This window comes from Bufo bufo, chromosome 8 (genome assembly GCF_905171765.1).
Source record: "Bufo bufo chromosome 8, aBufBuf1.1, whole genome shotgun sequence".
In the NCBI taxonomy this organism is placed as follows: Eukaryota; Metazoa; Chordata; class Amphibia; order Anura; family Bufonidae; genus Bufo; species Bufo bufo.
In genome coordinates this window covers 227,578,664-227,596,038 of record NC_053396.1, presented here as the reverse complement: position 1 = coordinate 227,596,038, position 17,375 = coordinate 227,578,664, and the positions used below count along the sequence as shown (strand labels likewise).

Sequence of the window (17,375 nt, the reverse complement as noted above, 5' to 3'; positions counted from 1 at the left end):
AGATGGTGTAAAATTAGCCCGGCGGTCTATCCCTGCACCAGATTTCCCAATCCTGTAGATGGTGTAAGATTAGACCGGCGGTCTATCCCTGCACCAGATTTCCTAATCCTGTAGTTGGTGTAAGATTAGCCCGGCGGTCTATTCATGCACCAGATTTCCCAATCCTGTAGATGGTGTAAGATTAGACCGGCGGTCTATCCCTGCACCAGATTTCCTAATCCTGTAGATGGTGTAAGATTAGCCCGGCGGTCTATCCCTGCACCAGATTTCCTAATCCTGTAGTTGGTGTAAGATTAGCCCGGTGGTCTATCCCTGCACCAGATTTCCTAATCCTGTAGTTGGTGTAAGATTAGCCCGGCGGTCTATCCCTGCACCAGATTTCCTAATCCTGTAGTTGGTGTAAGATTAGCCCGGCGGTCTATCCCTGCACCAGATTTCCCAATCCTGTAGATGGTGTAAGATTAGACCGGCGGTCTATCCCTGCACCAGATTTCCTAATCCTGTAGATGGTGTAAGATTAGCCCGGCAGTCTATTCATGCACCAGATTTCCTAATCCTGTAGATGGTGTAAGATTAGCCCGGCAGTCTATCCCTGCACCAGATTTCCTAATCCTGTAGATGGTGTAAAATTAGCCCGGCGGTCTATCCCTGCACCAGATTTCCTAATCCTGTAGATGGTGTAAGATTAGCCCGGCGGTCTATCCCTGCACCAGATTTCCTAATCCTGTAGATGGTGTAAAATCAGCCCGGCGGTCTATCCCTGCACCAGATCTCCAAATCCTGTAGATGGTGTAAAATTAGCCCGGCGGGCTATCCCTGCACCAGATTTCCTAATCCTGTATATGGTGTAGGATTAGACCGGCGGTCTATCCCTGCACCAGATTTCCCAATCCTGTAGATTGTGTAAGATTAGCCCGGCGGTCTTATCCTGCACCAGATTTCCTAATCCTGTAGATGGTGTAAAATTAGCCCGGCGGTCTATCCCTGCACCAGATTTCCCAATCCTGTAGATGGTGTAAGATTAGACCGGCGGTCTATCCCTGCACCAGATTTCCTAATCCTGTAGTTGGTGTAAGATTAGCCCGGCGGTCTATTCATGCACCAGATTTCCCAATCCTGTAGATGGTGTAAGATTAGACCGGCGGTCTATCCCTGCACCAGATTTCCTAATCCTGTAGATGGTGTAAGATTAGCCCGGCGGTCTATCCCTGCACCAGATTTCCTAATCCTGTAGTTGGTGTAAGATTAGCCCGGTGGTCTATCCCTGCACCAGATTTCCTAATCCTGTAGTTGGTGTAAGATTAGCCCGGCGGTCTATCCCTGCACCAGATTTCCTAATCCTGTAGTTGGTGTAAGATTAGCCCGGCGGTCTATCCCTGCACCAGATTTCCTAATCCTGTAGTTGGTGTAAGATTAGCCCGGCGGTCTATCCCTGCACCAGATTTCCTAATCCTGTAGATGGTGTAAGATCAGCCCGGCGGTCTATCCCTGCACCAGATTTCCCAATCCTGTAGATGGTGTAAGATTAGCCCGGCGGTCTATCCCTGCACCAGATTTCCTAATCCTGTAGTTGGTGTAAGATTAGCCCGGCGGTCTATCCCTGCACCAGATTTCCTAATCCTGTAGTTGGTGTAAGATTAGCCGGGCGGTCTATCCCTGCACCAGATTTCCTAATCCTGTAGATGGTGTAAGATTAGCCCGGCGGTCTATCCCTGCACCAGATTTCCTAATCCTGTATATGGTGTAAGATCAGCCCGGCGGTCTATCCCTGCACCAGATTTCCCAATCCTGTAGATGGTGTAAGATCAGCCCGGCGGTCTATTCATGCACCAGATTTCCCAATCCTGTAGATGGTGTAAGATCAGCCCGGCGGTCTATTCATGCACCAGGTCTATCACAGAAAAAGTGTAGAAACCCGGGATGTTTCAATTTGTGCATAGCTGCCAACTGTCCCCAATTTTCAGAGACTGTCACGGTTAATTTGCGCTACCTTGAGCCAAAAGGGGCAGAGCTAAAGCAAACTCCGCCCATAAGTCTGTGTTTCCAACTGAGTTTGGGGCATTCCCAGGGTCGTGCCACTTTTCAGAGAGGTTTTTGGAGCAGACACATTAGTAAATTAGGGAAATGTCAGGATAACATTGTACCAGAAGAAAAGGTGTAAATGTCATTAAAGGGGTTTTCCGGGATCAGAAAAGTAGGGCTAGCTTCTGCCAAAAACAGCAGCACACCTGTCCACAGCTTGTATGTAGTACTGCAGCTCAGCCTCATTTACCTCAATGGAGCGGAGCAGTAATACCAGACACAACCCATGGACAGGTGAGGTGCTAGTTCTGCGAAACAGCAACCATGTTTCTCTTCTTCTGGACGACCCCTTTAAGATCGGGGATGTTTGCTATATATAAATTTCTAAAAATGTAATTCAAATGTGGGGTTCCCCTTTAAGGAAGGGAGATGCTGCCGGGTGTCATTCCTCTGGATGTTTATGGTATTTTATCTGATTCAAGGTACACAAGTTCTGCCGCGGAGCGACAAGGAACCACATCGATGAGGAAGGTACGCATTGTGACTACTTACCTGATTGTTATAAAGATCTAGTGATTATAGGGATCTAGTGATTATACTGATCTAGTGATTATAGTATCGACTGATTATAGTGTTTCTAGTGATTATAGCGATCGAGTGATTATAGGGATCTAGTAATTTAGTGAGTCTAGTGAGTCTAGTGATCTAGTGATTTAGTGATCTAGTGATTATAATGATCTAGTGATTTAGTGATCTAGTGATTATAATGATTTAGTGATTATAATGATCTAGTGATTATAGTGATCTACTAGCTATGTAATGATTATAAAGATCTAGTGGCTATAATGATACTGGGAGCAATTTATTATGGGAAGTACAACACTTTTTGTATACTTTCTTATACTTGTTGCAGATTTGGTCGCAAAGGGCATTTGTGGCTGAATCTGCCACTTCTCCAAGGTGGCTGAAGAAGGGGGCGTGATGAGGGTGGGCAATGGGGCGCGCTGGTAGGCCCGTCTGATTCATCACTTTCTTTGCCTGTTTTTGGCGTTAGAAAATGACAAATCTACGACAGCAAGGAAGCTGGACACAAGCAAGACACACGACCGGCGGTAAAGCGCCTAAGTTATGTAGAGGCCGGCGCATCAAGTGACAGCGGACATGGACTAAGACCGGCCTCTAAATCACCGGTCTTAGTCAATGCCCCCCTTGTGTTTACAGTGATCTAGGAGCTGTCCTAATGATATTGTGTTTATAGTGATCTAGTAGTTATATAATTACTTGGTTGTTGTAACGATCTAGTGATTATATAGATCTAGTGGTGATAATAACTCAGGGGGCTTTCACACGCAGCGTCCTGATGCAGTTTTTAAAGGCAATGTCAGGAGTGGGTCATAAAGGGACGGGATGTATACAGGAAAGACCCTACTTCTCTCTGTAAATCCATTCTGAGTGTGTGATAAAACCGTCAGGAACCCGAGGTTACTGCTCAGGATTTGGGGACCGTACACAAACTGCTGTCCCCCCATCTCCGGTACGCCTCTCTCTGGTGCACTCCTCTCCCTGGTGCACGCCTCTCTCTGGTGCACTCCTCTCCCTGGTGTACGCCTCTCCCTGGTGCACGCCTCTCACTGGTGCACTCCTCTCCCTGGTGCACTCCTCTCCCTGGTGCACGCCTCTCACTGGTGCACTCCTCTCCCTGGTGCACTCCTCTCCCTGGTGCACGCCTCTCCCTGGTGTACGCCTCTCACTGGTGCACTCCTCTCCCTGGTGCACTCCTCTCCCTGGTGCACTCCTCTCCATGGTGTACGCCTCTCACTGGTGCACTCCTCTCCCTGGTGCACGCCTCTCCCTGGTGCACGCCTCTCCCTGGTGCACTCCTCTCCCTGGTGCACTCCTCTCCCTGGTGCACGCCTCTCCCTGGTGCACGCCTCTCCCTGGTGCACGCCTCTCACTGGTGCACTCCTCTCCCTGGTGCACTCCTCTCCCTGGTGCACGCCTCTCCCTGGTGCACGCCTCTCCCTGGTGCACGCCTCTCCCTGGTGCACTCCTCTCCCTGGTGCACGCCTCTCCCTGGTGCACGCCTCTCCCTGGTGCACTCCTCTCCCTGGTGCACGCCTCTCCCTGGTGCACGCCTCTCCCTGGTGCACTCCTCTCGCTGGTGTACGCCTCTCGCTGGTGTACGCCTCTCCCTGGTGCACTCCTCTCCCTGGTGCACTCCTCTCCCTGGTGCACGCCTCTCCCTGGTGCACTCCTCTCCCTGGTGCACGCCTCTCCCTGGTGCACGCCTCTCCCTGGTGCACGCCTCTCCCTGGTGCACTCCTCCCACTGTGGCACGCCTCTCCCAGGTGCACTCCACTCGCTGGTGTACGCCTCTCAGTGGTGTACGCCTCTCCCTGGTGCACTCCTCTCCCTGGTGCATGCCTCTCCCTGGTGCACTCCTCTCCCTGGTGCACGCCTCTCCCTGGTGCACTCCTCTCCCTGGTGCACGCCTCCCCCTGGTGCACGCCTCTCCCTGGTGCACTCCTCTCCCTGGTGCACTCCTCTCCCTGGTGCACGCCTCTCCCTGGTGCACTCCTCTCCCTGGTGCACGCCTCCCCCTGGTGCACGCCTCTCCCTGGTGCACTCCTCTCGCTGGTGTACGCCTCTCGCTGGTGTACGCCTCTCCCTGGTGCACGCCTCTCCCTGGTGCACGCCTCTCCCTGGTGCACTCCTCTCCCTCATGTACGCCTCTCACTCGTGTACGCCTCTCCCTCGTGTACTGTGTCCACTTCTGCCATTACCAGACGTCTGCAGCTTCTCTGACAATCTGATGGTGTCGGTTCTTTACCCTAAACATCATCTGAAAGAAGAAGATGGCGCTTGTAGACAGCATTCTCTGTACGACCTTCCTGATGACTTGCTGCTGGTCACTGCCGTCCAGATCTGAGCCCCCGGCTCGTGCGGGGAGCGGCTCTGTATGGCAGTCATGGATGCAAGTCCTCCGCCTCCATTGCGAAGCAGGAAGGTGGCAGTAATGTGATAAGTGCTGTTCATACAGCAGACCATGCAGAAGTAGTGCAGCCTCACTGGAAGGTCAACCAGGGGGGAACATGAGTGTCTTATGTAACCGGAGCGACTTACTGACCGGCAGATATCAGACCTCAGACATGACTGAAAGAGACCTCACCAAATAATAACTGGGGGCGGGGCTGTGACTACCTCTCAGACAGGATATACAGGCAGGTTGTCAGCAGTAATAGATGTTCCTGTAGTATAAGGTGTGAGGATCTCATGTCTGATCACATGTCATTATATCAGTGATGTCATCAGCAGGGGGCGGGGCTGTGACTACCTCTCAGACAGGATATACAGGCAGGTTGTCAGCAGTAATAGATGTTCCTGTAGTATAAGGTGTGTGATCTCATGTCTGATCACATGTCATTATATCAGTGATGTCATCAGCAGGGGGCGGGGCTGTGACTACCTCTCAGACAGGATATACAGGCAGGTTGTCAGCAGTAATAGATGTTCCTGTAGTATAAGGTGTGTGATCTCATGTCTGATCACATGTCATTATATCAGTGATGTCATCAGCAGGGGGCGGGGCTGTGACAACCTCTCAGACAGGATATACAGGCAGGTTGTCAGCAGTAATAGATGTTCCTGTAGTATAAGGTGTATGGATCTCATGTCTGATCACATGTCATTATATCAGTGATGTCATCAGCAGGGGGCGGGGCTGTGACTACCTCTCAGACAGGATATACAGGCAGGTTGTCAGCAGTAATAGATGTTCCTGTAGTATAAGGTGTGTGATCTCATGTCTGATCACATGTCATTATATCAGTGATGTCATCAGCAGGGGGCGGGGCTGTGACAACCTCTCAGACATGGTATACAGGCAGGTTGTCAGCAGTAATAGATGTTCCTGTAGTATAAGGTGTGTGATCTCATGTCTGATCACATGTCATTATATCAGTGATGTCATCAGCAGGGGGCGGGGCTGTGACTACCTCTCAGACAGGATATACAGGCAGGTTGTCAGCAGTAATAGATGTTCCTGTAGTATAAGGTGTGTGATCTCATGTCTGATCACATGTCATTATATCAGTGATGTCATCAGCAGGGGGCGGGGCTGTGACTACCTCTCAGACAGGATATACAGGCAGGTTGTCAGCAGTAATAGATGTTCCTGTAGTATAAGGTGTGGATCTCATGTCTGATCACATGTCATTATATCAGTGATGTCATCAGCAGGGGGAGGGGCTGTGACAACCTCTCAGACATGGTATACAGGCAGGTTGTCAGCAGTAATAGATGTAACACGTTAACAGTATGGCGTATACCTGTAGTTCCATATGTTATATCTGTGCCTATAGTGCTCTGCGTGATCTCAGCAGCTGGCAGTTTTACTACGCGTGTACTTGCTCTTTCCTCCACTTTGTATGAATTGTGCCTTATAATGAGGGCTTCCCCTCCCCCGCCAGGAGTAATTGAATATTAATGCTCAGTTCCTTGCATTTTGCTGTCAGCACTTCATCTCCCGCAGAAGATTTGGCACATGCGCAGTCACCACCTCCCATTAAGTTATTATTATTACTATATTGCTGTTGTAATTCACGGAACGAGCGGCTTCCTGCAGCGCCATCACTTTATTTTCATTACTTTTACCGTACGTCGGGGGCTGCTGTGTCACCGGATTGATGTTTCTATAATGTATTTCCCAGATTAGGTGCAAAGTCTCACAGATAAATCTAGATGGATGGAGACAGAAGAACATTGCGTCTCCTCTGACAACCCTGGGCAGGGGTGGTAATAAAAAGCGCAATTGCAACGGGCGCCTCCCCCTAGTGCCCTCGATGTTATGCGTCCCAGGTGTAGAAATGCTGAGTGGTATAGTGCAGCCTATGTGTCTTTATGTGTGTCACGGTGCTCCTACCTGGATACCTCTGGACCCCAGACTTTGGCTCCGAAGCAAAAAATAGGAGGGATAATTGAGGGATAAAGTAAGAACTTGAGTCCAGACCTTGAGATGAAGTTCAATGGCAGCTTTACTTCGCATTAACGTTCTCCAAAACGGTTTACAGGCTTTGTCTTGGTTCCAGCAGGGTTCAGCATGAAACTGGCAGGCAAACTGCACTCTGCTATATCTGTTTCTCTCTGACTCTGCTGTACTGACAGGCTGGCTGTATAACTCAGCTTCTTCTGTATGCTGCACTTCACTTTTCCTCCTGGCTCCTGAGGCTTCAAGCTTTGGCCTCCATGGCCAGCAGAGACATGCCCCTGCACACCCTTCCCTAGCAGGGGGTAAGCTAGACTGACTAGAAACTGGGACCACCCTTCCTTCAGGAAGTAGGGCAAGCCCACTTCTCTCCAGAGGGGGATTAGAATGGAATGGTAAGTTCCATTCTATCTACATACAGCGCTGCAGTGTTTGCTGCCACCTGCTGGTGAACCAGGCGAATTGCATGTGAACATAACAGTTGCATAACAAAATAGAAATGCACATTGTGGAGGAGCTGAAATAAATACTCAAGAGGACATGAAGTTAGACCAATAAAGACAGTGGCAAGGTGCAGAAATGGTAACACCACTAGAAGAGAAACAGGAGCAAAACCGAGGCCGAGGGAGCAAAATAATAAAGGATTTATATACATGAGACATAACAGCCACTGAGCAAAGTGCGGGGTGCTATAATACAGGACATAACTCAGGATTAGTACAGGATAAGTAATGTATGTACACAGTGACTGCACCAGCAGAATAGTGAGTGCAGCTCTGGAGTATAATACAGGATGTAACTCAGGATCAGTACAGGATAAGTAATGTATGTACACAGTGACTGCACCAGCAGAATAGTGAGTGCAGCTCTGGAGTATAATACAGGATATAACTCAGGATCAGTACAGGATAAGTAATGTATGTATACAGTGATTCCACCAGCAGAATAGTGAGTGCAGCTCTGGAGTATAATACAGGATGTAACTCAGGATCAGTACAGGATAAGTAATGTATGTACACAGTGACTGCACCAGCAGAATAGTGAGTGCAGCTCTGGAGTATAATACAGGATGTAACTCAGGATCAGTACAGGATAAGTAATGTATGTACACAGTGACTGCACCAGCAGAATAGTGAGTGCAGCTCTGGAGTATAATACAGGATGTAACTCAGGATCAGTACAGGATAAGTAATGTATGTACACAGTGACTGCACCAGCAGAATAGTGAGTGCAGCTCTGGAGTATAATACAGGATGTAACTCAGGATCAGTACAGGATAAGTAATGTATGTACACAGTGACTGCACCAGCAGAATAGTGAGTGCAGCTCTGGAGTATAATACAGGATGTAACTCAGGATCAGTACAGGATAAGTAATGTATATACACAGTGACTGCACCAGCAGAATAGTGAGTGCAGCTCTGGAGTATAATACAGGATGTAACTCAGGATCAGTACAGGATAAGTAATGTATGTACACAGTGACTGCACCAGCAGAATAGTGAGTGCAGCTCTGGAGTATAATACAGGATGTAACTCAGGATCAGTACAGGATAAGTAATGTATGTACACAGTGACTGCACCAGCAGAATAGTGAGTGCAGCTCTGGAGTATAATACAGGATGTAACTCAGGATCAGTACAGGATAAGTAATGTATGTACACAGTGACTGCACCAGCAGAATAGTGAGTGCAGCTCTGGAGTATAATACAGGATGTAACTCAGGATCAGTACAGGATAAGTAATGTATGTACACAGTGACTGCACCAGCAGAATAGTGAGTGCAGCTCTGGAGTATAATACAGGATGTAACTCAGGATCAGTACAGGATAAGTAATGTATGTACACAGTGACTGCACCAGCAGAATAGTGAGTGCAGCTCTGGAGTATAATACAGGATGTAACTCAGGATCAGTACAGGATAAGTAATGTATGTACACAGTGACTGCACCAGCAGAATAGTGAGTGCAGCTCTGGAGTATAATACAGGATGTAACTCAGGATCAGTACAGGATAAGTAATGTATGTACACAGTGACTGCACCAGCAGAATAGTGAGTGCAGCTCTGGAGTATAATACAGGATGTAACTCAGGATCAGTACAGGATAAGTAATGTATGTACACAGTGACTGCACCAGCAGAATAGTGAGTGCAGCTCTGGAGTATAATACAGGATGTAACTCAGGATCAGTACAGGATAAGTAATGTATGTACACAGTGACTCCTCCAGCAGAATAGTGAGTGCAGCTCTGGAGTATAATACAGGATGTAACTCAGGATCAGTACAGGATAAGTAATGTATGTACACAGTGACTGAGCTGAGGGAAATAAGCATTAGTGAGGGTTAACTGGCAGGTCTCTTCTCTGCCCTCACTGTGGTGCTAATTGTGCCTAAAGCTTAAAGGAAATGTGTCACAAACTTTTTTTTCTGCCAGTTCTAATCTTTTCTTATCTTATGATTACAGACTTTTTTATTTTATTTCCTGAACATGATTATGGTGGCGGCCACCTTCCCAGAGATGTTCTTTACAGCATTTAGACAGCAATAAAAAATTGCTTTACGGCCGCCCCATGGTCCATAGACACAATGGACAGGAGAGGACCTCACTGACTTCTGTGGGAGAGTCTTCTGGGCTCTGTGACCTGTGCAGAGGTCATTGTACAGGGAGGGAATAGATAAGCTTTGACAGTCACCTATTGTGGTCTGTCTTATCTATACACAGAGGTGATATCATTACAGGCAGGATTAGAATGACAGATAAGAAGATAACTGCAGTAAACAGATCTGTATACACTGAGAAGTGGCGCCTATTATTAGGCTTAGTGGCCACTGTGAAATGTGCAGGATTTTATGGTTTTTGTTTAAATGTAGATATTGACATGTAAAGTTAAAAATAACATCATCCACAAATTTTAAAAAGTATGTTAAACATAAAAACGTGATTTAAACAATAGGTCATTTTCTGATGTCACATTCCCTTTAAATGATCTGACACACATTGGTTACTATGAAACCTGACAGCGTCATCTGAAGACTGGTCATTACCATTGTACTGCCCTGGAGCAAGAGTACTTTGGACTATGGACATTTGTGGACATTTGCACCTATTGCTACTACGTGAAACCATCAACCCACTACTTTAATGCACGTCAAAGGGTTAACTCGTTGTTTACACTTCTCCTTTTTTATATTGTTGACTGTCTAGTTTATCTTTGTTGTTTAGGTTTGAAGACCTTTTTATGTCTGGAAAAACTGATTAGTCATTCCCATAGACCTGTATTAAAACTCTGTACAAGTCTATGACAGACTGAAATTGCAACATTGTTTCTATTTATGTTGGGTTTGTCCACTCTACCCCTCCCAAGAGAAGGTTCTAGTTCAGTTAGAAACTATATACACTGCTCAAAAAAATAAAGGGAACACAAAAATAACACATCCTAGACCTGAGTTAATTAAATATTCTTCTGAAATATTTTGTTCTTTACATAGTTGAATGTGCTGACAACAAAATCACACAAAAATTAAATAATGGAAATCAAATTTTTCACCCCATGGAGGTCTGGATTTGGAGTCACACTCTAAATTAAAGTGGAAAAACACACTACAGGCTGATCCAACTTTGATGTAATGTCCTTAAAACAAGTCAAAATGAGGCTCAGTAGTGTGTGTGGCCTCCACATGCCTGTATGACCTCCCTACAACGCCTGTGCATGCTCCTGATGAGGTGGCGGACGGTCTCCTGAGGGATCTCCTCCCAGACCTGGACTAAAGTATCTGCCAACTCCTGGACAGTCTGTGGTGCAACGTGACATTGGTGGATAGAGCGAGACATGATGTCCCAGATGTGCTCAATTGGATTCAGGTCTGGGGAACGGGCGGGCCAGTCCATAGCATCAATGCCTTCGTCTTGCAGGAACTGCCGACACACTCCAGCCACATGAGGTCTAGCATTGTCTTGCATTAGGAGGAACCCAGGGCCAACCGCACCAGCATATGGTCTCACAAGGGGTCTGAGGATCTCATCTCGGTACCTAATGGCAGTCAGGCTACCTCTGGCGAGCACATGGAGGGCTGTGCGGCCCTCCAAAGAAATGCCACCCCACACCATTACTGACCCAATGCCAAACCGGTCATGCTGGAGGATGTTGCAGGCAGCAGAACGTTCTCCACGGCGTCTCCAGACTCTGTCACGTCTGTCACATGTGCTCAGTGTGAACCTGCTTTCATCTGTGAAGAGCACAGGGCGCCAGGGGCGAATTTGCCAATCTTGGTGTTCTCTGGCAAATGCCAAACGTCCTGCACGGTGTTGGGCTGTAAGCACAACCCCCACCTGTGGACGTCGGGCCCTCATATCACCCTCATGGAGTCTGTTTCTGACCGTTTGAGCAGACACATGCACATTTGTGGCCTGCTGGAGGTCATTTTGCAGGGTCTGGCAGTGCTCCTCCTGTTCCTCCTTGCACAAAGGCGGAGGTAGCGGTCCTGCTGCTGGGTTGTTGCCCTCCTACGGCCCCCTCCACGTCTCCTGATGTACTGGCCTGTCTCCTGGTAGCGCCTCCATGCTCTGGACACTACGCTGACAGACACAGCAAACCTTCTTGCCACAGCTCGCATTGATGTGCCATCCTGGATAAGCTGCACTACCTGAGCCACTTGTGTGGGTTGTAGACTCCGTCTCATGCTACCACTAGCGTGAAAGCACCGCCAGCATTCAAAAGTGACCAAAACATCAGCCAGGAAGCATAGGAACTGAGAAGTGGTCTGTGGTCACCACCTGCAGAACCACTCCTTTATTGGGGGTGTCTTGCTAATTGCCTATAATTTCCACCTGTTGTCTATCCCATTTGCACAACAGCATGTGAAATTGATTGTCACTCAGTGTTGCTTCCTAAGTGGACAGTTTGATGTCACAGAAGTGTGATTGACTTGGAGTTACATTGTGTTGTTTAAGTGTTCCCTTTATTTTTTTGAGCAGTGTATAAGGAGAGCAGTCAGAGTGCCCAATTGTCTGCAGATATGGACCAGTGTTTAGTAGAAGAGACTCTGCCAGACTTCAGAAGTGACCAGAAAAAGATGCTGAGACTGGGATACTGAGCTACAGACCCTCGGTCACCAGACCTTTGAGCAAGGAACCAGCAGGAGGACTGAGCCACAGATCCTGGGCCACCAGCCTTAGGCCAGGGTACCAGCCTTCAGAGAGAGAGGGACAGCTACCTCAGGCCTTTCCTCAGCCCAGGAGGAGACCGGAGAGGCCGCTCGGTGCACTGCCTGTATTGGTTTGCACTTGAGTTCCTCCAGAAAAGACACACCCTGGTTACTGCAGATCCTGACTCTCTGGACTTATTTCCCATTGGGGTGCACCACGCCTTACCATCCCTTCCGGAGAGCAGCAACACCTGGTGACACCTCGACAGTGTCCGGGGGACTCAGCATAGTATTGGGGCCACACCAAACCCTGCCAGTGCACACTATCAATAGGGACCAGACTGTCAGACCGGACAGACGGGGAAGAACCTCGGTCTGTAACCAGTGGCATTCCCAGCATGTCCTCACAGCCTTGGAGTGGCAGGTTTTTCTGGGAGTTGTAGTTCACAGCAGCAGGCCCTGCTATGGTCTGAGCATTGACAGCTGGGGGCTGCTGACTGAACCATCAGCATCTGCAGGAGTCATGATAACTTCCTTCATAAGCGGTTTACAATCTCCCGTCGCTTTGAGGAACGGTCTCATGATTGCGCCACTTTGGACGACTAAACCGTAGCAGTTATTAATGGCGGCTTTATTGTTTAGTGCAGTGACGGGGACAAAGGTGACTAATGACACCAGACACTTCAAGAGCTGCGCTCCTTACTGACCACAATGTGGCACAATGACGCGTTTGCGGTGTAATCTCCATGTGTTACAATGCGGCCATCTTGTGCTGATCCCGTGTTACATCTAGTCCATTGGTGCCCAACCTGCCGCCCTCCCACCATACCCTGCTGTAGGCTGTCCAGGCATGCTGGGAATTGTAGTTCTACAACAGCTGGAGGGCCGCAGGTTGGGGATCACTGCTCTAGTCACATTTAGTGCTGTACGCACAGTTCCGATGTTTTCTCTCTACACTTGGCTTGAACATATTCTACCATCTGATCTACTGCAACTTGTGTGAGCTCTGCTGTGTCAGTACAAGAAAACAACAAATTGTGGATGCAGCTCTGGGTGTGACTAGAGTATAAACATGATGCAATTGAGGATCAGTGCATTGTAAGTGTTTACAGAGGAGTTAGATGTAAATTGTAGAGATGTCACAATGTAAAGCTCTTCTGACATATCCGTACGGTGGTCACCGCGGTGTAAATCTGTCTCTTTACAAGTCTAAGATCCCATAATGCACTGCTATCCGTAAATATCAGAATTGTGTGTGCAGCTTTGGTAGTGACTAGAGTAAAATACCTAAAAAACGTACAGTAAGAACAGCACAAGATAAGTTAAACAAAATATTTGCAAAGTTGGTTAACACCATGTGTGCTGGATGATAGGAGTAGTAGTATTCTATGAAGTATCAGTAACCTGGAGACCCTACACATTGGCGCCCTCTCGCACCTCAGTAATGGCGCTGGGCTCTTGTGTCCGTGTTGCTCGGCAGCCGTAATAAGCTTATATCGTATATCCGGAAGTGTAATGTTTTATTATATCTCACGGTACGTTTTTTCTCCCACAGTCTTTCCATTACGCATCGCTGAGGGTTAAAACCAAAAAACGATCAAAAGGTAAATGAAAACATAGTAAATACTATTTCATACTAAATTAAATTTCAAAGATTCTATAAACTGGAAATAGTAGAAGACGAGAGGACGACGCGACTGACTGTGCAGTGGGAAATCCGTACAGATCATGGGGCAAAACGTAAGGACTGAAAAACGCCTTCGTCCCTGACCTGGGGGAGGGGATATCAGCCCCCCGAGCACATACTCTTCGTATACCTATGTCTGCAGGACACTGGTGCATATTCACCATTGAATAGGACTTTCCCCGCTATTTTAGGAGGGTCCCTCACGAGCAGCAGGCGGCGAATTTCCTGCAAAGACCTGGGGCACGGCGACTGCGAGGGCTGGCTATGGAAGAAGAAAGACGCCAAAGGTTACTTCACACAGAAGTGGAAGAAGTACTGGTTCATCCTGAAGGACTCGTCCCTGTACTGGTACACCAACCAGAACGTGAGTAGCCGCGGCCCCCGGGGCAGCGTTCACACAGGAGCCCCCAAATCTGCAGCAGAAACATCCAAATCCCTTGCGATGTGAATGTAAATTTGTTGCAGATTTTAGGTGCGGAATCTAAAGTGAGAATCTGTCGGTGTTAACCCTACGGGGTAATGACATCCCCAGCCCACTCACAGCGGACGTTAGGGGGCGTTCACATGTAGCGGTTGAGGCACATGCCGTTTCCCAGAGTCAGGTATGATGTGGCTTTAACCGTTCAGTGTGAAGAGACATGGGTTAATAGATCCGTCACTAGCAGCTTGTGGACGGTCTCCAGTCGTGTTTTCTTTAGGCGGTATTTACACGGTGCGGTCAAAGCACAAGATAAGTGACCAGTAAAGAGGGTACGTCCTCCAGGCTGACTGAGCCCTGACATCTGCACAATAGAAATACCCGGTTTTTATCAGTCTTGCTTTACACCGGGTCACATACTCCAGTCACATCCAGAGCTGCATGCACAGTGCATGGTTGGCAGCAGCTGGTGCGATGCTCGACTCCACACGGTGTCAATTCTCTTCTTTCAGGATGAGAAGGCGGAAGGTTTCATCAGTTTACCAGAATTCAGGATAGACCGAGCCATCGAATGTCGGAAGAAACAGTGAGTACTGCCCCATACACACCCTATTACCGCCTGTACCGTCCGCACCCCACACTGCCCAGGGGAGCACAGGGAGTGAGAGTTACATAGCGGAAAGAGCAGGGTCCTCAGCAGCACAGAGGATTTCAGGAGAGAAGTGTGCTAATCCTGTGGAGGTCACCGGATGAGAGTTACATAGTAGAAGGAGCAGGGTCCCAGCAGCACAGAGGATTTCAGGAGAGAAGTGTGCTAATCCTGTGGAGATCACCGGATGAGAGTTACATAGTAGAAGGAGCAGGGTCCCAGCAGCACAGAGGATTTCAGGAGAGAAGTGTGCTAATCCTGTGGAGATCACCGGATGAGAGTTACATAGTAGAAGGAGCAGGGTCCTCAGCAGCACAGAGGATTTCAGGAGAGAAGTGTGCTAATCCTGTGGAGATCACCGGATGAGAGTTACATAGTAGAAGGAGCAGGGTCCCAGCAGCACAGAGGATTTCAGGAGAGAAGTGTGCTAATCCTGTGGAGATCACCGGATGAGAGTTACATAGTAGAAGGAGCAGGGTCCTCAGCAGCACAGAGGATTTCAGGAGAGAAGTGTGCTGATCCTGTGGAGGTCACAGGCTGAGAGTTACATAGTAGAAGGAGCAGGGTCCTCAGCAGCACAGAGGATTTCAGGAGAGGAGTGTGCTAATTCTGTGGAGGTCACCGGATGAGAGTTAGATAGTAGAAGGAGCAGGGTCCCAGCAGCACAGAGGATTTCAGGAGAGGAGTGTGCTAATCCTGTGGAGGTCACCAGATGAGAGTTACATAGTGGAAGGAGCAGGGTCTTCAGCAGCACAGAGGATTTCAGGAGAGAAGTGTGCTAATCCTGTGGAGGTCACCAGATGAGAGTTACATAGTGGAAGGAGCAGGGTCTTCAGCAGCACAGAGGATTTCAGGAGAGGAGTGCGCTGATCCTGTGGAGGTCACAGGCTGAGAGTTACATAGTAGAAGGAGCAGGGTCCTCAGCAGCACAGAGGATTTCAGGAGAGGAGTGTGCTAATTCTGTGGAGGTCACCGGATGAGAGTTAGATAGTAGAAGGAGCAGGGTCCCAGCAGCACAGAGGATTTCAGGAGAGGAGTGTGCTAATCCTGTGGAGGTCACCAGATGAGAGTTACATAGTGGAAGGAGCAGGGTCTTCAGCAGCACAGAGGATTTCAGGAGAGAAGTGTGCTAATTCTGCTAATCACCGGATGAGAGTTACAGTACATAGTGGAAGGAGCAGGGTCCTCAGCAGCACAGAGGATTTCAGTAGAGTACATAGTAGAAGGGGCAGCGTGTATAGTCAGTATTTGGGTCCTGTGCCCGCGCCCATCCTGTACATAGCGCCCTGAGTCCTGTATACGGGAGGTGCTGATACCGGTCTTCAGGGTCATTGATATTCTAATTTCCTCTTTCAGCGCCTTCAAAGCTTGTCATCCGAAAATTAAGAGTTTCTTCTTCGCCACAGACTGTCTGGAGGAGATGAACAGGTGAGACCCGCCGCCGGCTCCTCTCGGTAGGATCATGTCCGTCTCCGGATTTCATCATCATTGTGCATCTGACAAGTTGTCGCCATGTTTTGCTCCGTGCATTTATGTCTCTGAGAAGACGGTGTCCGGGCTACACATCATCATTACTCACCACTGGTCCTGACCCACATCACGCTGTAGGCTCCATTCACATCCAAAGCTGCATCCTCATTTCTGCTGGCTACATGCAGACAGGAAAACCTCTGTTAGACTGAACTCCCCTGAAGGCAGATATTCTATTCTCATCGTCTGATATTCAACAATATCTAGCATGAAAGTCAGAGCCTGTAACTGTAAACCAGCAGAATTCTGACTGCTGCTCTGGATGATAGATTACTACAAGAAAATTTAGACTAGCACATTCATATATATAGTCACTGCTCTGGATGTACATATGGTAAGGAACAGGTCTTAACTCCAGAGCTGCACTCACTATTCTGCTGGTGCAGTCACTGTGTACATACATTACTTATTCTGTACTGATCCAGAGTTACATCCTGTATTATACCCCAGAGCTGCACTCACTATTCTGCTGGTGCAGTCACTGTGTACATACATTACTTATCCTGTACTGATCCTGAGTTACATCCTGTATTATACTCCAGAGCTGCACTCACTATTCTGCTGGTGGAGTCACTGTGTACATACATTACTTATCCTGTACTGATCCTGAGTTACATCCTGTATTATACTCCAGAGCCGCACTCACTATTCTGCTGGTGCAGTCACTGTGTACATACATTACTTATCCTGTACTGATCCTCAGTTACATCCTGTATTATGCTCCAGAGCTGCACTCACTATTCTGCTGGTGCAGTCACTGTGTACATACATTACTTATCCTGTACTGATCCTGAGTTACATCCTGCATTATACTCCAGAGCTGTACTCACTACTCTGCTGGTGCAGACACTGTGTACATACATTACTTATCCTGTACTGATCCTGAGTTACATCCTGTATTATACTCCAGAGCTGCGCTCACTATTCTGCTGGTGCAGTC

The 17,375-nt window shown here is 48.2% G+C and overlaps 1 protein-coding gene across 1 annotated transcript in view; it reads left to right on the top strand.

Annotated features, from left to right (window-relative positions):
- Positions 1-17,375, top strand: part of LOC120977959 (connector enhancer of kinase suppressor of ras 2-like) — a 535,146-nt gene that overhangs the window by 487,671 nt on the left and 30,100 nt on the right. Inside the window, exons 14-18 of the mRNA XM_040406152.1 lie at positions 2,505-2,553; positions 13,707-13,755; positions 14,030-14,202; positions 14,769-14,842; positions 16,262-16,333. Coding sequence (XP_040262086.1) covers positions 2,505-2,553; positions 13,707-13,755; positions 14,030-14,202; positions 14,769-14,842; positions 16,262-16,333 — 417 coding nt within the window. The remainder of the gene's footprint in view (positions 1-2,504; positions 2,554-13,706; positions 13,756-14,029; positions 14,203-14,768; positions 14,843-16,261; positions 16,334-17,375) is intronic.